The 26260-nt window shown below is 37.4% G+C and overlaps 1 protein-coding gene and 2 long non-coding RNA genes across 3 annotated transcripts; all 3 read right to left on the reverse strand.

The window, feature by feature from the left end:
• Positions 1 to 3502: 3502 nt before the first annotated feature.
• On the reverse strand, positions 3503 to 4918 carry LOC148785045 (uncharacterized). Its single transcript, XM_088875209.1, has 3 exons — positions 4751 to 4918; positions 3976 to 4054; positions 3503 to 3828 (listed from the first exon to the last, which is right to left on the reverse strand). The coding sequence occupies exons 1-3, from the start codon at positions 4916 to 4918 to the stop codon at positions 3503 to 3505; spliced, it is 573 nt and encodes a 190-aa protein (XP_088731335.1).
• A 3034-nt stretch (positions 4919 to 7952) lies between these two features.
• Positions 7953 to 9636, reverse strand: LOC148785046 (uncharacterized). The gene is made up of 3 exons (XR_016062916.1): positions 9574 to 9636; positions 9009 to 9075; positions 7953 to 8222 (listed from the first exon to the last, which is right to left on the reverse strand). It is a non-coding gene; the product is annotated as an uncharacterized LOC148785046 (long non-coding RNA).
• A 5264-nt stretch (positions 9637 to 14900) lies between these two features.
• Positions 14901 to 16587, reverse strand: LOC148785047 (uncharacterized). Its single transcript, XR_016062940.1, has 2 exons — positions 16535 to 16587; positions 14901 to 15172 (listed from the first exon to the last, which is right to left on the reverse strand). It is a non-coding gene; the product is annotated as an uncharacterized LOC148785047 (long non-coding RNA).
• Between the last annotated feature and the right edge of the window lie 9673 nt (positions 16588 to 26260).

The raw sequence follows: 26260 nt of genomic DNA on the forward strand, positions 1-26260 counted from the left end.
TGGAATCAAAAGTGCAAAGACTCTAATTGTCACGTGCTAAGCACCTGGCATTTTTCGTTAAAATATATAATGGAAGTGTATTATGTGACCAAAAATGTTACTTTTTAAAAATTATAAAATTAAAAGTAATAATTCAAAAATCAATGGAATCAAAAGTGAAAAGATCCTATCCCTTTTTTAATAATTAAAGAGTTTTTGTTTTGTTTAGTGTACTTAGTATCACTTTTCTATTCTTAATTTCCTATATTCTCTCACTCTGAGAATCTATTTCTTTTGAGAAGACTTGAGAATCTATTGTTTCTATATCTATTGTAGCACTCCCTACTCATTACATTTAATTATTTTTATTTTATTCTTTCTTTAATTACTTCGTTTTATAAGTAATTTCTTTTGAACCCGTCTACTTTATCAATATAATATATAAACATCATAAAAGATAAAAGACATCGCCAAAAGTTTATTATTTACCTCACCTGATATCCTTATATAAATAACCTCAAGGAAATAGTGTAATAGCCAATAGTACAAAGTTTTAACACAAACCCGACAAAAGGCTCAAATGTCTAACAGTTAAAACTCCCGCTTCAGATGGCATGGCTGACCCACTTAAATGTCTACTCAATAAGTATAGCTAACCAGTCTATATATATAAACATAGGCTGCAAGTCATGTACAATGCAATCGCATCAATTAACAAATATTTGTCATATAGCAACATCAAATGTAAGAAATAATCATACCCACGACTGTACATCAATCTACGATATAATATTAGACGTTATCGCTTATTAACTAAGGGCCCTACTTACTCTAATTGGAGTATATTAGTCAATGATTTTGCCGGTCATTATCATCTTAGTTAACGTCATACCATATACAGCACAGGATACCCATTGTATTGTGATCTCCCCACACTCTCTACTCCAGTGTGTAGCAATATCAGCACAGGACATAACAACAAGCACGGTATCTCCACACTACCCCAGTATGTAGCTAACAGTACAGGATATTCTCCAGTACCCTACGTGCCATGGTACCTAACTTAATTCTTATATTTTTCATATCATATCATCCATCACACTATCGAAAACCATTAACTATGTTCCCAATTAGATAAGCACCATCTTTTATTTCAATTCACGATCATCATTCTATTCTCTATAATAATTACTTCCTCAATAATAATTTTCCAATTTGATTTCATACAACAATTATTTATACGATCATCACATAATCATATCTTAGTGTCCCTATATTCCAATCACATATAACACATAGTAATAATTTCACCGACATTAAGGTAATCCAACAAATAATCCACAACTAATTATATACACAATCAATAGACAAAGTCCACGTATATAAATATAAATCCAAGTTCACAATCAAATATAAGAAACCAATATATATAATATATAATACTAAACATAACACTATATATATAAATCCAATTAGCTATACTTACCTTAAATTCCAAAATGCTTCAATTAACATAAGGGACTGCTCAACCCTTTATTTTGTTTCACATCCTATAATAGAATATTATACGTATAATTAGTATATAGAATATCATAAACTCTAAATAAAATATTATGTAATGTTCGTATATCTTCCATCAATATTTTAATATTTCACTTATTTTAATGTCCAAACCCTTGTAACATTTATTTTTAAATAACTACACTTTCTAAGCTTCTCAAACATATATTTAATTTGTCAACTAATTCATAAGAATTCAGTTAATCAAACCCCTTATATATTTACAACTATCATTTTTAATAATACTCTTAAATTAGATTATCATTAAAATCTCATTTTTCGTCTTCTTTTTTCAGTAAATGTAAATTTCATTAAGTAAAATGGGGTACATAAATATAGCTTAACAAGCATCAACTAGGTAGATTCCTCGACAGGCCAAGGAAGCCGCTATAAATGATAAAGTGCGCATGTACTAACAGCATAAGGAAGTTGAACACTAAGAATCCTCTATCTCACATCTTCAAGAATAAGTGTACCTAAAGTCCGTGAATCACGATGGCTCCCATCAAAACGTCTAAAATTACGCTCATAGCAGATATGATAAATCAAGAAACCGAGTAAGGCACGATAGGACGCAAAGATCACGTGCTTGCCCCTCCATATGCTAGCAGCTCACAACACGTCAGTAGGCCACGGGCGGTTCAGCCAAGGGAAGCGAAGTGTGAGTCGTATCACCCGCAACAACTTCTCGAATAGGGGCAGTGAAAGAATAGGTGACTATGATTTTTCACTGCATCGTCTGTACAAAGAACACAAGAGCTATCCAAGTGAGATAACCAAGGTCTGTCCATGGTAGAAAGCTTACGAAGTATGGGTAGCCAAAGGACAAAGGTATGCCTAGGGATCTTAAAGGGGCCCAAGAGTAGTAAAAACCAACCTATCTTGGGACCCTCAGCCTGGAGCGATCGGAGCACCACAACTGACGTCGGAGTTACTGTCTGAGTTCGCCATAAAATACGATTATTATCACCATGAATGCGTGGAAGGGAATGCATAATCTGCTGAAAATCTGTGAGCGATCTTAAATGGTATGCGTGGGATCGCAGGAGGAGCCAACGTCATTGCCCATCTCAATGCAAGCATCAACTCTGTCTGTCAGTTGTGTATTCATGAGGCTAGGTCCATTTGGAAACTGTCGAATAAGTGGGCCTAACTCATGCCAAGGATCCTGCCATAAATAGAACGTAGCTCCATCTCCAATAACATATTCAACAAACAGTCGAATAAGGAGCCGAAGATGGAGGAGTTTCCGCCAGCCCCATGAACCCCCTCGATGTAACTCCGTCCAGATAGAAGCATCTCGCAGTCACGTGTGATAGATCTAATCCACCAAGATAGATGCCTTATTGCCCCGAATAACTTACCACAGTTTAAGTCCCACAAGAGCATGGTTGAAGGTAGTGATGTCCTGGATGTCTTGACCACCTTCATTAAGAGGTCGACAAACACAATCTCAAGCGACCTTCGCATATCCACGAGCAGTCGAACCCTTCTATAGGAAAGCCCTCAGTCTCTTTTCTACCTCCCGAATGACACCCTTAGGCAAAATAAAAGCAGAGGCCCAATATACACCAAGAGCAGTAAGAACAGATTTAATAAGTTGTACTTGTCCCGCATATGATAAAAACGTATCTTCCCAACCTTTGATATGCTGATCGAGTTTGTCAAGTAGGGGTTTACAATCCAAGAGAGTAAGTCGTGACGATATAAGGGGGAGTCCTAAATACTTCACCGGTAAGTGTCCCTCTTGGAATCGCAGGCTCTCAAGCAGCTGGCCTCGAATCCCAGAAGTTGATCGTGAGAGAATCATGTGACTCTTTTGTACACTAACGTGAAAGCCAGACAAGTCACCAAATAAATCAAGGGCTCTCTTAAGAAAGCAAACCGAGTCAGTGTCAGCACGACAAAATAACAATAAATTATCAGCAAATCCAAGCTGAACCAATCTCAAAGGCTCGCATTGTCAATGAAAAGCAAAAGTCATGTCTTGATCAATCAGCTGCAACAAAATAAGGTTCAGAGCTTCCATAATCAAGACAAATAGGTAAGGAGACATAGGATCTCCCTGGCGAAGACCCCGGGCTCCGACAAAGAAACCATGAGGTTTTTCGTTAATCCTAATAGAGAAGTAAGGAGTAGTAACACACTCCTCAATCCAGCGAATAAACCTATCTGGAAAACCAAATAACCGTAAAACCGTTAGCAAGAAATCCCATTCAACCGTGTCATATGCCTTCCTGATATCCACCTTGAGTGCACATCTAGGTGGTAGTTGCTGCTGGCTATAACCTGTAAATAATTCCTATACCAGGAGTGTATTGTCACTAATAGAGCGACCTGGCACAAATGTTGTCTGTGAAGGGCTAATAATTCTCTCCAAACCCATACTCATCCGTTGCACAATAATTTTTGTAATGATTTTGTGTAACACATTACAACATGCAATAGGCCTAAAGTCTGCCACACGTGAAAGGTTATGGACCTTAGGAATAATAGCCAAGAATGTGGCATTCACCTGCTTCATAAGTCGGCAAGTGGTGAAAAAATCAAGTACAACCCGCGTCTCACGAGGCGGCTTCCGCAGTGCGCACCGTGTGGCTAGTAGTCCACTGACTACTTCCACCAATCTCAACACACACTCTCGCTCGATACTAACGAGCGCACTGACAGGAATCACAATACAAAAGCAACGACAGCAATTTGAACACACAATTTCAGAAAGTGGATTGCATTAAACTGAAAAGTGAGTATACAATGATCAACGATGCTAGAGCAAGGGGGATCGCCTTGAGGGGGACTCTAATATGTCACTAAACCAAGCTTCTTGTACTCATTCCCCCCTACTATTGCTTAAAAAAATAAATCATATTGAAAGTAGTAGATATTAAAATAATTGAAAACGCACCTTAAGAGGCCTGACGTCCCCTAAGCAATCTAAACAACATAAAGAAAAATAACAAAGCAAGTAAAAGACCAATATCTAAAAATCTACGACTGCGGATGTCCAACGTCTATCGGTGAAGGTTGAGTGGTCGGCCATATGGAACGGTTGATTGACCGAAATGCACGTCAAAGGTGCTGAGTGCACGGGCGGCCCTTGACACCGCGTCACTTCATCACCCGCAATAGGCGACCTTTAAAAAAATCCTAAGATAAACCCATCAAGACCAGGAGTTTTATCATCTGCAATGTCAAACAAAATCAATTTTACCTCAGAAGCCATCACAGGACGCACCATCTCCTGAGCCTCGGTATCTATCACAATGTGGCATGCCCATGGACACAGATAGCATAGATCAAGAACCCTCCGACGCCTCTCACAGCCCAACAGGTTGCCATAAAAGTCAACAAACTCCCGGATCACATCACAAAAGTCCATGCGGGTATGGCCATGTTCACATCAATTTGCAAGATAGGTCTTTTAGTACGGCGCTGGGCTATTTTCCGAAGAACACTCGGGAACATTGGTCACCTCCTTTCATCCACTGCAATTTGGCACATTGCGGCAGCATAATGTGCTCAAGTTGAACTGCTCGTGCATAAACTAACCTGCAGTAATGCTCAAGAGACAATAGTAAAGTATTACGTCTATCCAAAACCGCTGAGCTGTATCAAGAAAGTCCTTAGCCAGCTTAACGTTGCGTGACAGGTCCCCTTTATTCCTTCATTGCAGACGAAATACTGGTTTTAGAGCTTTAAGCTTACACACAACAAAATACATCAGAATACCCACTATGTGTTGCTGCCAAACATTCTGCACACTAGGTATGAACTGGGAGGAGAGGTCAAGATAATTATCAAAGCGAAACATACCTCCAAATTAGTGTTGTACATCCCCTTTGAGGACAAGGGGTGATGATCAGATGTACGAGGTGGGAGGCTGATATATGTAGACTGGGACCATCGTTTTATCCACATGTCATTAACCAGGATTCTATCCAACCACTTCCACAGGCTGCGGGCATCAGTACTACAGTTGTGCCAGGTAAACCATTCCTTTTGCATAGGCAGAGGAAGCAAACCAGTACTTAGTATACAATCATTAAACTCATCACTAGCTAATCGGTGATCCCCAGAGTGGCCACACACCTCACTTAAGTCACAAACAACATTAAAGTCTCCACCCACAATCCACATCTCCTCGGTACACGGCCCTGCAAGTAAGGTGAGTGCCTGCCAAAGATCTCTTCGAGCACCTACATCGTTGGCACCATATATGACCGTGACAACATAAACAACATGTACATTTCTCACATGAACATGACAAATGTATAAATTGGATACCGATATCCATAATAGTTACATAGAGTAAATCATCATCCCATGCAAGCCAAATTCTATTCCCAACACTCGCATACTCAACAAACCACTTCCAACGAGGTAAAGTAGCAAGTTGAACATGTACAGCATTAGGGGATTGGACCCGCATCTCCAGTAGACCAATGAAGTGTAGCCTGAACTCCTCAACTAGATCAGCCACAACAAGTTGGTGGTCTCTCCTGTTCAAGCCTTGAACATTCAAAAAGGCTAAATTCAGCATGGATTGCTAGTGGAGGGGCAGCATCTATTAGGACCCCGAGTGATATCATCTGCATCAGTCTTAAGTAGAGTTAGCACAAAAAATGCATTATACACAACAACTTCTTTACCTTTCTCCTCTTGACTGCTCCGCCTAGGGGATTCCATACGCTGAGAGGCCTCCCCCTCAGTCGCCGTTTCAGCTACCGAGATGCTACATATAGATTGAAACCAGGTGTGTTCATAGGCTTGCTCATCACACAATCCTTCATTGCATGCCTCAAAATCATGCAAGTGGTACATTTTGGTGGCAACCACTCATATTCAACATCAACCTTCAATGCGGCTTCCGCCACTCCTCGGTAGGTGACATAATAACGAGGTGCTTAGGCAATTTGGAGGTGATATCAAGAATAACGCACACATGAGCGAAACCCATTCTCGTGCATGCCTGAGTAATCGCATCAGGATACAACAGCTTTCCTATTCCACTTGCCACCATACTCAGCCTCTCATTAGTCCACAGTTCCACCGACAAATGACGAAATCGAAACCACACCGGAACCTGTGTGTGTTTCAACTTTCTCAGTACCATGCCCGGTTCTCACTTCTACAACACAATGGGTTGTCCTTGGAACAACCATAGGCCCCCCTCAATGATTTCCTCCATCGCCACAGTCATCTTGAATCAAAAGAAGAAGAAACCATAGGCCGTTATCGTTACATCAATCAACATAGGCCATAAAGATTTAACGTAATCTTTAAGGAGGTGAAAATATGGACGTTTACCCAAAAAAATATTCAATTGTCGTAGAAGTCCAACACCTTGACCCATTTCGGATAGTTTCCAACATAGGACGAACAATAATTTTTTCCATTTTTTCTCGATGGAGGAACATAGTACCAAGGTTTTGTGGGTCGAATTATGAAATGCACCAACAATTTTATCAATAGAATTAGGAATGCTTGAACTAGAATGAAGAGGAATATTACCGACAAAAAACCCGATCGGCATCATAGGCGGCGTGTGAACTGCAGCCACGGGCGGCGACATCGTAGAAAATGGACATTGTAACAACACTACCAGCGGTTGCTGCTGCAACCAACTCTATAACAGCATTCAGAGCAGCCGGCACGGGCCAACAACAGCGATAGACCCAGTTCCCGTTGATGGCAATTCAGCAAAATCCGACAAAGAAATAGAATCCGTCGGCAACATACCAGAAACTGGTGGAACAGCAGCAACACCTTTTTGCGATGCAGTAGGAACCGACGCAGGAGACAACACAGCAGAAATCACGTTGGTCATCTCCTTCGGTGTAGTAGTCGCAAGAACAGGTTCAGGCAAAATTTCAGAACCCAAATCCACTTGGTTCATCTTTGGAGTAGGGGGCAACGCACTCGAAGATGACAGACCAAGAAGATTCCGTCGCGCCCGTCGGAAACCTCGCACCAGCGTACTCCCTTTTGCCGGAAAACACGGAGTGGATGGAGAGGGCCAAACCGTGCTTCCCACTTCTGTTTTAGGGTTTCCAACGCCGCAAGACAAATGACTTCACCATCGTCGACAATCTTGTGCTCCAAATTCAAAAATTCTACAGTATTGAAGGAGGCACGAATCTCATCCTCCAACCGCGCTAGTGGAACAACAACGGGAATCCGACCTTCAACCACGAGAGAGACGCCATTGTCGCTGCTTCCATGGCCGGTACTACTCTCCCCAAGTGCAGTTTCAGCCACTTTATTACCCGAGAAATCGAGACCATCCTCTCCCCGATGATTCGTACGCTCGGCAACAGGTTCGCCGGCATCCTCCGTTGCGTCATCCCTGTAGCACCCCCTTCGCTACAAGGGCTATATCTACCCTAAACGTCATACTTATAGTAATCCCTGTGTTTATAAATATAAATGCACAAAATTATTTAATCCATATGTATACGTAACCCCAACGTCATAACAAGCGTAATCAACCTACAATATCATATATGCACATCAAACACTAAGTAGTCCATCATAAGTAATCTCCATGGTTACGTTCTCTCTGTACAACAAAATGTGATTTGTACTCTAACTGACAAAGAGGAGAAAACAGCATACTGGCCCGACCTGCCTGGGTATAGCGCGTAGACCTATTCTTCAACAGTCAGACACCTCAAAGTCTACTCCTGAAAGAAAATATCAGCAGAGGGATGAGCCTGCCACTCAATAAGTAAATAACCAGCCCTATCTATATATGCATATCAAACACAGCCCAAACAAGATAAACAAGCAACACACATGGGATACACTCAATTTAATTCCAACATAATGAGCTTTATTACACCACATGACTATCTCATAATAAGACAATTAACCAAACTCTATTTTTCTTCCTAGTTTGCTTACCAGAAGGTGATATTGTGTTTTTTCCAACAACTCAATCTCACCGTTATATAAATTCAAGTGAATCCCCTTGACAGCCGGCTCATCAATCTCATCTTGCATCATAGCTCTTTCAATTCGCATCATAGCTCTTTTATTTCGCATCGTAGCTCTTTTATATCGCAGCATCGCTCTTTTCATATCACATCTTTTTCATCTCGCATCAAAGCTCTTTTCATTTCATTTCGCCTTATAGGCTTTTCAACACATCAAGGGGTATTCACGCCACAATATATATTCAATTTCCACCACTCCCTCATTTTTACATATCACCATTCTCGTAAGCAACTAGTAACGTAAAACAGTATATCCATATATTGTTATTTTCAGACATCCACAACACATCAAACAACAAACATAATATTTCAACGTATTTTCTCATTCCACGTACACAATACCATCAGTCAAATCAAATCATCCATCACTCATATACTTTCAGATAAATCAATGTCAGCATGAACCACAAATTCAGGTAACAGTAAAATCACAAATAAAGATACATATATAGATAATACTAATTATTTACTTACCTCGACCTTACAACGCCTTTATCTATTCAATAGGTAGTGGTTCGGTCTTTTCACTTTACCCCGTATCCTATAATGAATTATACTACATACAGTTAATATGTTGAAAATATCATAATTTCTTTTGAAAATAATATTAAATATTATTCGTACAATTTCTAATAATTCTTTAATATTCCACTTCTATCGAAGTACAAATCTTCGTTTCCTCTTTGTTAACATACCATTTATTAAATATAACTTTCGGTATATTTATATGAATTTTCTATCAATTTCTCGCTATTATACAATTTAATTAAACAATAATACATACGTATTTGGCTAACAATTCGATGGAATTGTATAAATTAGCTATAATAATATTTAAATCTAATAAATTTAATAATATAATTGACCAATGATATCATTTTTATATCCAATTCGATATTTAATTCGACACTATTTAAATAGCCAAACTCGTAAAATACTCCGTTAAATAGTACATCGCTCAATATAAACAACATTTAATAAATGGACTAATTAAATAATACAATTGTATAAATTAATAAAAATTAAAATAAAAACTTACCTCGCTGCGAATATTCGAACAGGCACAGGAATTCCAATATGATAAATCCAATTGTGATTGTTTTGGCTCACATATATATATATATATATATATATATATATTTAGGCGGTGGGCCGGTGGGTGAGGGCCCCTTTCCTTTCTTCTTTTTTTTTTTTTGCTTTCATATATATATATATATACACATATGTTACTTATATATATATTATTAGTAATATATATTATATATATAAAATATTATTATTATTATTATTATATTTATTTAATTAATTTTTTTTTCTCAAAATATCATTTACGTCCTTTCTAATTTTATTAATTAATAGAAATTGTCCAAAATATTATAACGAATTTCAATTTAATTCGTTCAAGTGTTATTATATTCCAATTATGACCCATAATTTATTGGCTAATTAACTAAATTTTATGAAGATTTACCAGCTAATCCTACAATTATGTATTATAATATTTGGGGCGTCACAATTCTCCCATCCTAATAAAAATTTCGTCCTCCAAACTTAACTAACTTACCGGCTCAGGGAATAAATATGGGTACTTCTCTCTCATGTTCTCCTCAACTTCCCAAGTGGCTTCTCTTGGAGAGTGGTGACTCCATTTGACCCTCACCATTGGTATTTTCTTTATTTCTTAATTTCTTTATACTCCGGTCCAGAATTTCCATTGGCTCTTCCATCTCTGATATCTCCATCTCTGGCTCATGCAAAATATGACTAGGATCGGATCGGTATCGCTTTAGCATAGAAACGTGAAACACGTCATGTATCTGTGATAATTCTGTCGGTAATGCTAACCGATAGGCTAGAGGTCCAACTCGCTCCAGAATTTCATATGGTCCAATATACCGCAGACTCAACTTTCCCTGCTTTCCGAATCTTAAGATTCCTCTCCATGGTGATACTTTTAGAAAAACTTTTTCCCCTACCTTGTATTCCATCTCTCTGCGATGCTTATCGACGTAACTCTTTTGTCGATCCTGTACTGCTTTAAAACACTTTTTAACTGTTTTTATCTTGTCTACTATTTCTTGAACTAACTCCGGCCCTTCAAGCTGTCTCAATCCCTCAATATCCCAACAGATCGGACTTCGGCATTTTCTTCCATACAAAGCTTCATATGGAGCCATACTAATACTGGAATGAAAACTGTTATTATAAGCAAGTTCCATCAGTGGTAGATGATCATCCCAGTTTCCTCTGAATTCAATTACGCAGGATCTCATCATATCCTCTAGTGTTTGAATCGTTCTTTCTGACTGTCCATCGGTCTGAGGGTGAAACGCTGTACTGAAATGCAATTTTGTAGCCAGAGCCGTTTGCAAGCTTCCCCAGAAATGAGAAGTAAATCGAGGGTCTCTATCAGAAACTATAGAGGTAGGAATGCCATGTAATCTCACAATCTCTAAAACATATAATTCGGCGAGCTTATCCAAGGAATCATTTTGACGGATTGGCAGGAAATGTGCAGATTTAGTCAATCTGTCAATAATCACCCAAATAGCATCATGTCTTCTGAACGTACGTGGTAACCCAATGAAAAAATCCATAGTAATCTTTTCCCACTTCCATTCAGGTATAGTCAAAGGATGAAGTTTACCAGCTGGTGTTTGGTGTTATGCTTTTATGCTGACAAGTTAAACATTTCGCTACAAACTCTGCCACATTTTTCTTCATTGTTGGCCACCAGTAATAGGGTCTCAAATCCCGATACATCTTGGTACTGCTAGGATGCATAGCATACGGTGCGTAATGCTCCTCGTGCATAATTTCCATTCTCAACTCCTCTACGTTCAGCACGCATATATATTTTCAATTGAACAATGTACCATCTTCTTGGATTATAAATTGATTGCTCTTCCTTTTTTGCACCTTAGCTTTCATCCTCTGTAGATATGGATCTCTAGCCTGTGCATCTTTAATTTTATCCTTGAGGGAAGGCTTCACTTGTATCGTAGCCAGTAGAATATCACCACCAATGCTAAAGTGTACATCCATAGCTCTGAGGGCAGTCAAATACTCCATGTTATAGCAGATCATACCCGCTAGTTGGTCCACCGTCTTTCTACTCAAAGCATCTGCTACAATGTTTGCCTTTCCGGGATCATAGTCAATGGTGCAGTCATAATCCTTCAAAAGCTCCATCCACCTTCTTTGTCTCAAATTCAACTCTTTCTGTGTTGGGATATATTTCAGACTTTTATGATCTGTAAATATTTGAAACGTCTCCTCATATAAGTAATGCCTCCAAATCTTCAGTACATGTACTATGGCTGCTAATTTCACATCATGGGTCGGATAGTTTATCTCATGTGGCCTCAACTGCCTCGAAGCATAAGCTATAACTCTCCCATGCTGCATCAAAACACACCCAAGTCCTTGTCGTGAAGCGTCAGTAAATACCACATATCCTCCATCCCCAGACGGCAAAGCAAGGATAGGTGCTGAAGTGAGTTTCTTCAACTCCTCAAAACTCTGAGCACATTTGTCATTCCAATTAAATGGTGCATTCTTCTTCAACAACTTCGTAAGAGGTTTTGCGATTATAGAAAAGTCCTTTACAAATCTTCTATAGTAACCATCCAATCCCAGAAAACTCCGGATCTCCGACACATTTTTAGGCGCTTCCCATTCTAAAATAGCCTTAACTTTTGCTGGATCAGGTTGTACCCCTTAAGAAACAACGTGCCCCAAAAACGCAATTTCCTCCATCCAAAACTCACATTTGCTAAATTTACCGTACAACTGTTTCTCTCTCAAGATCTGTAAAATTTTTCGTAAATGTTGCTCATGTTCCTCGGGAATACTCGAATATATCAAATATCATCAATAAACACAATCACAAATTGATCGAGGAATGGTTGTAGCGTCTTGTTCATCAGAGACATGAAAGCTACAGGGGCATTCGTCAATCCAAATGGCATAACGACAAATTCATAGTGGCCATACCTGGTATTGAAAGCTGTCTTTGGGATCGACTCTTCCTCAATCCGTAGTTGCCAATACCTTGACCTCAAATCAATTTTAGAGAACGCAGTGACACCTTTTAGCTGATCAAGCAAATCGTCAATCCATGGCAGAGGATACTTGTTCTTGATTGTGATTCGATTTAGCTGTCTATAATCGACACATAATCTCATACTCCCATCCTTCTTCTTTACGAATAATACTGGTGCTCCCCACGGTGAGCTACTAGGTCGGATGAACCCTTTATCCAATAGCTCTTCTAACTGCTTCTTCAATTCTTTCAATTCTGACAGAGCCATTCTATACGGTGCAATTGAAATAGGTGCCACCACAGGAATAGTATCTATTTCAAAGTCTACTTCTCGATGAGGTGGTAGTCCAGGTAATTCATTAGGAAAAACATCAGGAAATTCCCTCACCATTGGAACGTCTAATACACCCGGGCTAACTTTCATGGTATCGTGCACACTGGCTAGATACGCCTCACACCTTTCTTTAATTAGATTAAAAGCGGTCACAACAGAAATTAAGCAGTTAGGTATCACTTTTCTTTCCCATACTATAACCGTCTTCATCTGCCCATTGACTTTAACCATCACCTCTTTTGTTTGACAATCCACTAAAGCATGATTACTAGCTAACCAGTCCATCCCCAGAATAACATCAAATTCCTTAAGGTCTATTACAACCAGATCTGCATATAAAGTAACACCCTCCACCACTATTGGACAAGATCTCACCACCGTATTCACTAATACAAACCCACCAACAGGCATAGACACATATAAATCATGTCCAAATGGTTCTATTTTAGCATGTACATGAGATGCCAAATCACGTGATATAAATGAACAAGTAGATCCTGGATCAATTAATACATGTGCACTAGAATCGCAAATAGAGAAGGAACTAGTGATAACCTCGGGTGCCGTAGGAGCTTGTTCTTTTGTGATTGCATACACCCTGGCTTGTGGTCGAGGCTGACTACTTTGTCATGTAGATGTCATGGAAAGATTCCTGCTACCTCGACCACCTCTACCTCGTCCTCTGCTCATACCTGCCCGTTGTGAGTTTTCCCCCACACTGCTAAACTCTGAAGTCTGAGATGCTCTGGAATTATCCCTCCATGTAAGACAATCCCTCATAATGTGTCCTGGTTGATGACAACGATAACATATAATTGGTTGAGCTCCCCAACATTCACCAATATGTCTCCTACCGCAGTTAGCACAAGACGAAATAGATCTTCCACTGAACGATCTGGCTGGACCTTATCTTGCTCCAGATCTAACCGAAGTAGGCCCGCCTCTACTCGAAAGTACTGAAGAAGACCTGCTAGTCTGACCTACTCCTCGGCCTCTGAACCAACCCCTCTGCAAACCAGAACCCCTAAAGGAAACTGCACCACTTTGTCCCGCTGTAGGATTCAGGTTACCTGTCAATTTCTTTCGTTTGACTTCAGTAGAACTCCTTTCAATTGATGTCTCTTCTGCCCTCAGTGCCGCTTCCAGTAGTACACCATAACTTGGAGGTTTGATTGCTATTTTCTCCCGAATCTCAAGTCTCAACCCCCTTTCAAATCTGTCTCTTCTCAATTCATCGGTACTCACTTCTTCTGGGGCATATTTTGACAATCTCACAAATTGTAGTTCATATTCAGCAACAGATAACTCATTCTGCTTTAATTCAAGGAATTCAACTTTCTTACGATTTCTGTAGACCGGTGGAGTATATTTGTCAGCAAATTCTTTGAAAAAGTAATTCCACGTCAGAGTAACAGGTCGGTTCTTGCTCCCCGGAACTGTTTCCCACCAATAAGGACACTGCGTACGTTAACTTGTTGCTTAAAATTACAATCGATTCTGTCTAACATCCTTTCTGTGTTTCTCATCCATTCCTCTGCTTCAGCAGGATCAGTTATACCGGTAAATACCTTCGCCCCCTATCTCCTCACTATTTCAAATTTTTATTAATAACTGAATCATGTGGTTGTGATTGTGGCGATGGAGCAATCCTATGCATCATTTCTAGGAATTGTTGCATAAAGGGATTTATTTCTGGTTGTGGGGTATTTCTATTTTAGGATTCTAACCCTTGATGTTCTGATCCAAAATCATGACCCTGCACAGACTCTAATTGTTGGGCCAACAACGTTTTCCCTTGACGCTTCCATCCTATATAAAATACACACATGTGAGTAGATTCCTATCATAAACACCTTACGTATAAAATTACATTTCATCTACTATCCCAACGAAATCTAATCCCTGCTTTGATACCACTTAATGTAGCACCCTTTTTGCTACAAGGGCTATATCTACCCTAAACGTCATACTTATAGTAATCCCTGTATTTATAAATATAACTGCACAAAATAATTTAATCCATATGTATACGTAACCCCAACGTCATAACAAGCGTAATCAACCTACAATATCATATATGCACATAAAACACCACAAGTAGTCCATCATAAGTAATCTCCATGGTTACGTTCTCTCTGTACAACAAAATGTGATTTGTACTCTAACTGACAAAGAGGAGAAAACAGCATACTGGCCCGACCTGCCTGGGTATAGCGCGTAGACCTATTCTTCAACAGTCGGACACCTCAAAGTCTACTCCTGAAAGAAAATATCAGCAGAGGGATGAGCCTGCCACTCAATAAGTAAATAACCAGCCCTATCTATATATGCATATCAATTACAGCCCAAACAAGATAAACAGGCAACACACATGGGATACACTCAATTTAATTCTAACATAATCAGCTTTATTACACCACATGACTATCTCATAATAAGATAATTAACCAAACTCTATTTTTCTTCCTAGTTTGCTTACCAGAATGTGATATTGTGTTTTTTCCAACAACTCAATCTCACCGTTATATAAATTCAAGTGAATCCCCTTGACAGCCGGCTCATCAATCTCATCTTGCATCATAGCTCTTTCAATTCGCATCATAGCTCTTTTATTTCGCATCATAGCTCTTTTATATCGCAGCATCGCTCTTTTCATATCACATCTTTTTCATATCGCATCAAAGCTCTTTTCATTTCATTTCGCCTTATAGGCTTTTCAACACATCAAGGGGTATTCACGCCACAATATATATTCAATTTCCACCACTCCCTCATTTTTACATATCACCATTCTCGTAAGCAACTAGTAACGTAAAACAGTATATCCATATATTGTTATTTTTAGACATCCACAACACATCAAACAACAAACATAATATTTCAACGTATTTTCTCATTCCACGTACACAATACCATCAGTCAAATCAAATCATCCATCACTCATATACTTTCAGATAAATCAATGTCAGTATGAACCACAAATTCAGATAATAGTAAGATCACAAATAAAGATACATATATAGATAATACTAATTATTTATTTACCTCGACCTTATAACGCCTTTATCTATTCAATAGGTAGTGGTTCGGTCTTTTCACTTTACCCCCGTATCCTATAATGAATTATACTACATACAGTTAATATATCGAGAATATAATAATTTCTTTTAAAAATAATATTAAATATTATTCGTACAATTTCTAATAATTCTTTAATATTCCACTTCTATCGAAGTACAAATCTTCGTTTTCCTCTTTATTAACATACCATTTATTAAATATAACTTTCGGTATATTTATATGAATTTTCTATCAATGTCTCGCTACTATAAAATTTAATTATACAATAATACATAGAATTGCGTATTTGGCTAACAATTCCGATGGAATTGTATAAATTAGCTATAGTAATATTTAAATCTAATAAATTTAATAATCTAATTGACCAATGATATCATTTTTATATCCAATTCGGTATTTAATTCGACACTATTTTAAATAGCCAAACTCGTAAAATACTCCGATTAAATAGTACATCGCTTAATATAAACAATATTTAATAAATAAACTAATTAAATAATACAATTTTATAAATTAATAAAAATTAAAATGGAAACTTACCTCGCTGCGAATATTTCGAATAGACACAGGAATTGCAATTTGATAAATCCAATTGTGATTGTTTTCGCTCACATATATATATATATATATATGTAGGGGGTGGGGCGGTGGGTGAGGGCCCACCCCCAAACCCTTTCCTTTCTTCTTCTTTTTTTTTTTTTTTTGCTTTCATATATATATATATATATATGTTACTTATATATATAATTAGTAATATATATTATATATATAAAATATTATTATTATTATTTTATTTATTTAATTAATTTTTTTCCTCAAAATATCATTTACGTTCTTTTTAATTTTCTTAATTAATAGAAATTATCCCAAAATATTATAACGAATTTTAATTTAATTCGTTCAAGTGTTATTATATTCCAACTATGACCCATAATTTATTGGCTAATTAACTAAATTTCATGAAGATTTACCAGCTAATCCTACAATTATGTATTATAATATTTGGGGCGTCACAATCCCCATCGCCGTCAAGTTCACCTTGGAGGAGAGTTGTAGTGTGTGTTTGTGAAGGTGTGGTAGTGTGTGTGAGAGAACAGAGTGTTTTTGGAGAGTCCATCTTTTTGAACGTTAAGGCTTTCTCTCTTTAATAACATAATATTTCTTAAATATAATTTTAAAGTATTTCTATGAATTTTCTATCAATTTATCGTTATTATATAATTTAATTTAACAACAATATATAGAATTACATATTTGGTTAATCATTCTAATGGAATTGTGTAAATTAGCTCTAATAATAATTATATCTAACAAATCTAATAATTTAATTAACCAACTATATCATTTTTATATCAAATGTGATATTTAATTCGACACTAATTTAAATAGTGAAAATCGTAAAATACTTTGATTAAATAGTACATCACTCAATATAAACTATAATTAATAAGTAGACTAAATAAATAATATAATTATATAAATTATTATAATTAAAATTCAAAATCCCATACCTCTGTTCTCCGCAATGTGTGTGCATGTGTGTGTGTGTGTTTATTTTTGTAAAATCTGTGCGTGTGTTTATTTTAAAATGATGCGGTGGGTGGCATGATGCTGCTCACCCCTCTTTTTTTAATTATTATTTCTATTATATTTTATTTAATCTTTTTAATAATTACATATTTTGCCACTTTATTTTTTCTTGCGACTTTGCATGGTCTTTTGTTTTTATTGTACACCAAATGCTCGGAAAAAAAACCAAGGCTACGCCCCTTGATTGTTATATTGTATGTTTAAATCGCTATTTTTTTAATTACGCTTCCGTTGTGCTTCCCGTGCCGATCCACAAGTGGTACTAAAGTCGAATTCGACGTCTAGGCCTAGAATCTAACATGTTTTGCATGAATCAACACCTTTACATTGAAAGGCAATAAAAAAATGCTAGTGGATCGGCCTGGAAACTCGCAAGCGGAAGCGGTAAATAAAACTTCATAAATTAAAAATCAAACATAATAATCCCATGATTTTAAGGAGCGTATCGTTGGAGTTTTCAGGCGTTCGATGTAGTTAATTAAATAAACAAAACTAACGGGGCTTATGGTAAAATTAAAACAAGAAGTGCAAGAAAGGTAATCAAGGATTACCTTTTGCTTGATTTACTTCGAACTTCTTTTGGTTGATTCATTCACACGAGACTTCAATCTAGAAGTTTTCTATAGACACATTTACACCACACCGAAAAATGGGATCCCTTAGTTTCCTTTGCTAGAAGAGAATAAGGGAGAAAGAACACACGAAGTGTCAAGAGAGAGGGGCGGCCGATTTTGGATGTTCTAGGGTAGGAATTAATATTTGTATTGTGTAATGTCATTAGTTATTCCAAATAACTAATATATATACCTTGTGTGGATGTATTCCATAAGATAATATATTCTTTATTCCAAATAAAGAATGACTAACATAGCACTTTTCAAAGTGATAATTGCTATTCAATTTAATTAAAATCCGCCTAATTAAGCCCATCATATATATTTAATCAAATTAAATACATGAGACTAATAAGTCTTTATAAATTAATAAGTCCAACTTATTAAATAATAAGGGCAAGCCCAATATAAATTGATCCTCTTAGTTTATCCTTGGGCTCCTGCATCTAATGGATCCCTCTGATTTGTAAGTAATCCAATTACTTATGGAATTAATTCCTCATACCTTCTTGATGGTTTGTGTGTAACTCTTTAGGTTCACCTTTCAGCTAGACTTGAGCTAGTGCCAAATACTATTATTGATTAAATCTAATTTAATTAATAATTTTCAATCAACTTTTGATCAAGAAAGCCCGTCATGATGAGTGGCCATCTAGTAATGGTCCATGGCTAGAGACTAGACGAATATCCATGTGAACTTTTAGGATCTCGAGTCCATACGGGTATGGTCTTTCTATTTACCGTCTCCCGATCTTAGTCTAGGCCATGAAATTAGGTGTCGACTCCCATCGTGGATTAGGCGTCTATGCTTTATACTTGAGATCGCATTACGCCAAATTGCTTAATATAGGAACATCTTTTCCTATTTGACCAATGACTGTGGCTACAGGTTTATAGAGCGTGAATGCATCTCCAAGTGTATAGGAGATACCTCTATCACATATTGACCAGGGACGGATCCTCTTCTTGGAACTCATCGTCCTTGTTACATACTCCGACTGCACTGGATAAGACTTATAATGATCGTGTCTATAACACAGTCATCTCTAGCATAGACCCAAAATACAGTCATCGTATGCACATGATTGTCGTGATTCCTCAAGTTTGAGGACTATCCTTGTTCTATTGAAGCCGGGGACTTAAGTCATACCGACCAGACTCTAAGTCTTCCATATGACGATCCGTGCGAGTCAGTTAAGTCAGTTGACCACCTTGTCAACTAACCCACTAAATTTGTGTAGACGTCCAACGTCTGTCACTGATGAAACGCGGTACTCATCCAATGAATGCAATACTCAGTGCAAGTCTCAGTAGGACTCTCGATGCCCAATCTCGAGGTCTTCAGCTTCGAACATTTCAAACCGACCGTCAGAAATTGGTTTCGTAGCCGCCATCCAATGCACAACCCAACTACATGGGTTATTAAGTGGTTTGTGGGCATCTGTTGTGACGTCGAAGTGGTGCTTGACGTAATTTGGTAAGCACAACATATACATGTGCCAAAGATGAATGCTTACCATATTCGTCAGGACAACATTGGTTAAATAAAGATTGCTTGAATTATTTTCAACATCGCCAATCCAATTGGCTTTTTGGTCACTTATTCCAACAATCTCCCACTTGACCTTAAAGTCAATTACCTATATTTTTTAGACTAATCTCATTATGAGCAATTTGCGATACCAGCTAGGTCTTATAGGTCTACTTTCATTTCTGTCGATGTCCTATGGGCCAACCGCATGTTACATCTTCCTATCATCCCTCCATGTAGATGATGGTGTGTGAGATTTTTTTCTTGTACTTATGATGAGATCTCGAGCTTTTACTTTATGCCATAGCCTAGTTGTCATCCTCCAAGGTAGCATACCCGACAATAGAGGGCGTTGTGTTTCAGTCCTAACCATTTTCTAATATAATTTTTAAAGTTACCAAACGTTCAATTCGCCGTGATAAGGTTCCTTGTGGTATTTCACTTGGAACCTTTCCAGTATTACAATATTATCATAAATCTTGTTTTAAGATTAAATATTATTTATATGATGCTGGAAGTTACTATCGCTATAGCCTTCCAGAATCAATTCTCCATTAATATGTGTTAAGAGGTCTTCTTTAATCCTTATTCAAGTATCAAAGATAGCCCTTCAACAGTTGTCTGTTGCCTCGTCGGTGCACACTCGATATCCATTATTATGCTTAAAAACGCATAAGCAGTATCGGACTCAATGCACCGAAACAACATTCCATGCTGCTTATAGTAAAGACGTATGGGATGTCTAACATCTAAGCTCCTCATCAGTCTCCCATGACTGAATTTTGGATAGCTTATCCCTAGATAGGAATCCAATTCCTATTATGCAATATTTTATGAATGATGTTCGTGCTTTAGACTTCCAAGACGTCTTTCTATCATTCCAAATGAACGAGACATTTTTAACATCTAAAACACTTGGAACACCATTGAGCTCCCACTGACCTTCTACCTTCTACCTAGTTTGAACTCCATAGAGGATTTTATGGCTCCAAGCCACTTATCTGGATCAATGTCCTACATTGCTTCTCCTTGTCCAGTTTCAGAAACTCGTACCTTTCAAGTAACCGAAGTGTATTGATCGTCCTTTAGAGAACTTAGACATGGTCAGTTAAGTTTCGATTACAAGTTATGTTTGCATTTTTCCATAACAAATTTGTATAAAATTAGATTCCTAGTCAAATTTTCCTCCCACTAGTCATTTGACGTATGTAGGACCATTCCTCATACTCAAGACTTTTGTAGGACACAAGTTTGCCAATCCATATCAAATATGGTGTCTAGATTACGACTTTAAGAGAACACCATGTTTTACAACTTGACAATTTTTCCAAAGTCCACATCCAGACGGGCCAACTAATTCAGTGAAGTTTTGATTGAACCATGTCTAATTCGATTTCTTCCTTACCAAAGACAGTTTAACATTGTCTATTCCGGAGGAATTTCACTGGACGAGAATTCCATTCTCATTTTGGTTATTTCAAGGACTCCCACTAAATACGCACCACCTCAATCCCATCAAAGAGTTTGTTTCCGTAACCAGTTTGGTTCACCACCTCAAGTCTAATTTCTCCGAACTTTCCAGAAGTCCTTAGACTTGTGAACCCTCTACTAGTATTTGTGTATTTAGTAACTTACAATGTCTATTTTGAATCCAATTTAATAGATCATTTTTTACAAGCATTCTTTGTCCTACAAAGTGCTTCATGGCTTTCTTCCTTCTCAAAAAGGATTCATAAGTTAGTAAACTCAAATCATCTATTGCTAGACTCTTTAAATCTCCCAACATAGTCATCCTAACAAGAGGATATATGGCCTAGCTCATGCATGCCATTCTCTGTAAGTTATGTTTTTTACTATCCATTTTAGTCATTGTTTTGAGCAAGCATAATCTAATTATGCAGTACAAAAATTTAAAAACTCAACAAACTCAAATAAATCCTTTTATTGATCAAGTTTGTAATTTAATTTGTCTAACAATTGACTAACAACTTGATCACACTGGGTTACATAATTGTATACTATTTCAACATGGATACTAATAGCTAAGTTTATTTAGTCTTATTGCTTTTGTAGTAATGGCCTAGCCATTCCTTTGTTTTAAAATGACTTGTCTTAGCGTTCTATTCCTTTTTATTTCTGCAAACCATTTGCAAAAATGCGTTTTGAGTGCAAGTGTCCAACACTTGAAAATATGAATGTTAATCATGTTTGCTCAACAAATGCCATAATTTGGGTGAAGGGGAGTTTAAGATGCTCCCTCTTCTAATGCCCTTTGGAAATTGTATGCAAATATCATAAGTAAATTTTGACTATCGAACCATTATTTTATTTTTCCTTTTACCTTCACCCATCAAGGCGACAGGAGCACTCAAGGCACTTGCAGCGGTTGACCTTGCTTCACCCTTCTTTCTCATTTGGCGTCTGGCTCCCTTGTCTTTTGCTTTTGAGGTCAAAGCTTCCAAATTCAATACCAATGGCGTAGATTCTTCAACCATTGCTTCGTATTGGTCCAACCATTTTATCAACTCATGAAATGGTCTTCTCAAGCCGATTTAGAGTTTATGATAACGAGGTCAAAAGAGAGATGAAGGGACTTGAAGGATTACGTCAATGTACATCTGCTTTTAAGATCAACATTGGGGTCTTAGAGCTTCTCCATAAGGCATTGCATCTTAGCTCAATGTTTGATAGACGACCTTCAATCATCTAGGCTTCAAAAAAAATGCTTCCGTCCGGGTACATCCAATATGCCAATTCGGTGCCGCATAAATTTGATTTATTTAGAGCATTTATTGAACCAACAACGTCCAGTCTGTCATACCGCTCATGGATGATAGAAGCAGGTATGACGCTGCGGACCCCTTGCAATTTTCCTTATGCCTTAATCCCGAACGTCAAATGTTCCTTAAGCAAGGACTCCTTTCGCAAGTCCGATGGAAGTGGCTTTTTCATGACATAAGCCAAGGTTCGGAAGTCGAGGACAATCCTTTGATTTTCACAGTCAATTTTAATTGATTATGGTCCATTAAATAAATCTCAAAAATAAAGAAAAATTAGAAAACATTATCTTAGACAAGCATTCTAAACGCAAAATAGAAACACTAAGTAGATTATAGCGATATTGAGTTTGAGTTAACACTCGATCTTTTAGTCATTAACTTCTCATACTATTTCTACAAAATCCCACCACTCTCAAGTGGGGTTTCAAAAAATTCTTTCCTAGTGGGCTTGGGATCCACAAGAACAATTTACCATGCCCCACTTTTACGATTCACATGGAAAAAGCGTCTTGTGGGAGGCAATCGATGCCATTCTCATTCCATGAGATTCCCAAGATATTTTGCCTCACCTCTTCACATGATCCCAAGGACTCCAAGCGAATCATGCAAATAGGTGTTAAGCCCAACCCATCAACCAAATCATTCGTCAATTGTCACCCCCCATGACTTGTGAGACAGGGAAACAACGAGCTTATTCCTTTGTTCATAACAATAATGCAGCTTGCCTTCTATTCCAAATGTGCCACGACACGTGAGACCATATTTGGATAGCGGTAGCTTCCTCATAATATTCTTATGGACGGAAGGCCTGGACAGATCGAAATGCCATTTTGATCCAAGTCCATTTATGGGCTTAATATTTAATTAGTGTTACTCAACGCATCAATCAAATCACACCTCAACTGTCGTCCCGCACGACTCGTGAGATAGGAAAACAGTGAGCGTGTTGTTTTGTTCACAGTAATGGTGCAGCTCTCCTCTAGTCCAAATGTGCCACGACTCGTGAGAAAATAATTAGGTAGTGGCAGCTTCCTCACCAAATTATTGTGGATGGAAACCTTGGACAGATCAAATTATTTGATCCAAGTCCATTTTGGGCCCTTACACTATAACTTGGTCCAACCAAGTGAGAGTTTAATATTGAGTTTGTTTGATCGAGACCTCATCACGAAATTGTGTTGCATGCATAACATCAAATGCTAAAGCAATAAATTATTTTATGCAACGGAGTTAAACATGCCCCTGTGGGATGATCACGAGCACAACCTATGCGACTCACTGAATCCGCACTGAATTTATGGTCAGTCTAAGATGGCCCTATGCTATTACAAAGTATTTTACCCATCAACGTATAGATGGGCCTTGTAATATCTTTGCGGACCTCCTCCTTCGTGGGCCTTCTTTTTCATTGGCTTGCTTGAAATAAAAAACCTCACGAAAATCTCCTATACTACTCTCGTTACAATTGAAATAAGAAACTACGATCAGAAGTCGGGGGGAGTACATAGTGGGGAGGAGAGCATGCCTTATTATTTGAAGGCATAAAATGAGAGAAAGAGGAGAAAATAAATCACAAGGGCACACAAGCCCACTCAACAAAATTAAAAGACATACATGCAGTTTAGGACTTCGTGATCATCCATCCACATTGAACAAGCAATAATAACAATTAATCATGCTAGATAAGAAAGTAAACATCCCATGAAAAATAATGTGATATCCAATATCACAGCATACAATTATATGCAGAAAACAACAAGCATAGAATTTGAAATTTAAAAGGATGAAAAGGTTCTGTGCATCTAATGCACGCAAACCATCAAATTAATTAAAGTAGTTAATTCTAGAAAAAAAATCAAATTTTATCAAAAACTAAAATCAGCAAAAATATATATCTTTCAAAAACTGTGTAGAAATTAAAAAATCTAAATTTTCGGAAGAAATGGCGAAAAATGGTCCAATCATCGGCCGTTAGTGATAGCAGTCTTGCATGCACGCGTGCCGCAATGCCTGGGCAGCGTGTGCGGCATCCATTGCCTGCGCGCGCTGTGCACTGTCGGTCGACCATGCACTGCTATAGTACCAAATTTTTTTTTATTCCTACACATTAAACTAAGAGTAAAAGCAAGTATTTTACCAGAACATCAAAATTTTCTTGCAATACTTAAATCATCCAAAAATGGCAAAAAAATTAAACAAGTTAATTTTCCATACAATTATTCAAGAATAAGCAAAATAAATAACGTGTTTTAAAAGCTATAAAATCACGTTATCATGCTTATTCACATAAAAGCATAGCCCCTACATCGAACCGGACTCTGATACCACTTGAAAGGCAATAAAAGAATGCGAGTGGATCTGCTTGGGAACGTGCAAGCGGAAGCGGTAAATAAAAATTTGTAAATTAAAAATCAAACATAATAATACCATGAAAAACAAAATTATTTGATGTAGTTAATTAAATAAAAAAAAATAAAACGGGGCTTATGGTAAAATTAAAACGAGAAGTGCAAGCAACATAAATCAAGGATTACTTTTGCTTGATTTACTTCAAACTTATTTGTGTTGATTCACTCTCGTGAGATTTCAACGTAGAAGTCCTCTAAAGTCACGTCCATAGCACACCCCGAAATATTGGATCCCTTAATTCTCTTTGCTAGAGGAGAACAAGGGAGAAAGAACACACCAAGTGTCAAGAGAGAGAGACGGCCGATTTTGGATGTTCTAGGGTCGGAAGTAATTTTTGTGTTGTGTAATGTTATTAGTTATTCCAAATAACTAATATATATATTGTATGGATGTACTAGAATTTGTCTAGGTTAATTCCTCAATCCACAAGGTAATATATTCTTTATTCCAAATAAAGAATGACTAACATAGCACTTTCCAAAAGTGATAATTGCTAGTCAATTATTTTCTATCCTAAAATTTTCCATCAAGTTTAATTAGGGTGTTTGGCCGATTTCATGGATATAAAATGTAAGGCCCAACTAATTTTAATTAAATTCAATTTGATTAAAATCCACCTAATTAAGCCCATCATATATATTTAATCAAATTAAATACATGAGCATAATAAGTCTTTATTAATTAATAAGTCCAACTTATTAAATAATAAAGTCAAGCCCAATATAAATTAATCCTATTCTTTTATCCTTGGGCTCCTCCATCCAATGGATCCCTCTGATTTGTAAGTAATCTAATTACTTATGGAATTAATTCCTCGTCCCTTCTTGGTGATTTGTGTATGACTCTTTAGATTCACCTTTCAGCTAGACTTGGGCTAGTGTCAAACACTATTATTAATTAAATCTAATTTAAGTAATAATTCTCGATGAACTCTTGATCAAGAAAGCCCGTCACCATGGAACCATCTAGCAATGGTCCATGGCACTATAGAGTAGGCGAATATCCATGTGAACTTTTAGGATCTCGAGTCCATATGGGTATGGTCCTTCCATCTACCGTCTCCCAACCTTAGTCTAAGGCATGAAATTGGGTGTCAGCTCCCATCCTAGACTAAGCGTTTATACTTAATACTTGAGATCGCATTACGCCAAATTGCTCGACATAGGAACCTCTTTTCCTATTCGACCAATGACTGTGACCATAGGTTCATAGAGCGTGAACGTGTCTCCAAGTGCATAGGAGATACCTTTGTCACGTATTGACTAGGGACTGATTCTCTTCTTGGAACTCAATCATCACTACATACTCCGACTGCACTAGATAAGGCTTATGATGATCGTGT

The sequence above is a fragment of the Sesamum indicum genome, linkage group LG11 (assembly GCF_026168435.1).
Source record: "Sesamum indicum cultivar Baizhima isolate 11 linkage group LG11, ASM2616843v1, whole genome shotgun sequence".
Classification (NCBI taxonomy): Eukaryota; Viridiplantae; Streptophyta; class Magnoliopsida; order Lamiales; family Pedaliaceae; genus Sesamum; species Sesamum indicum.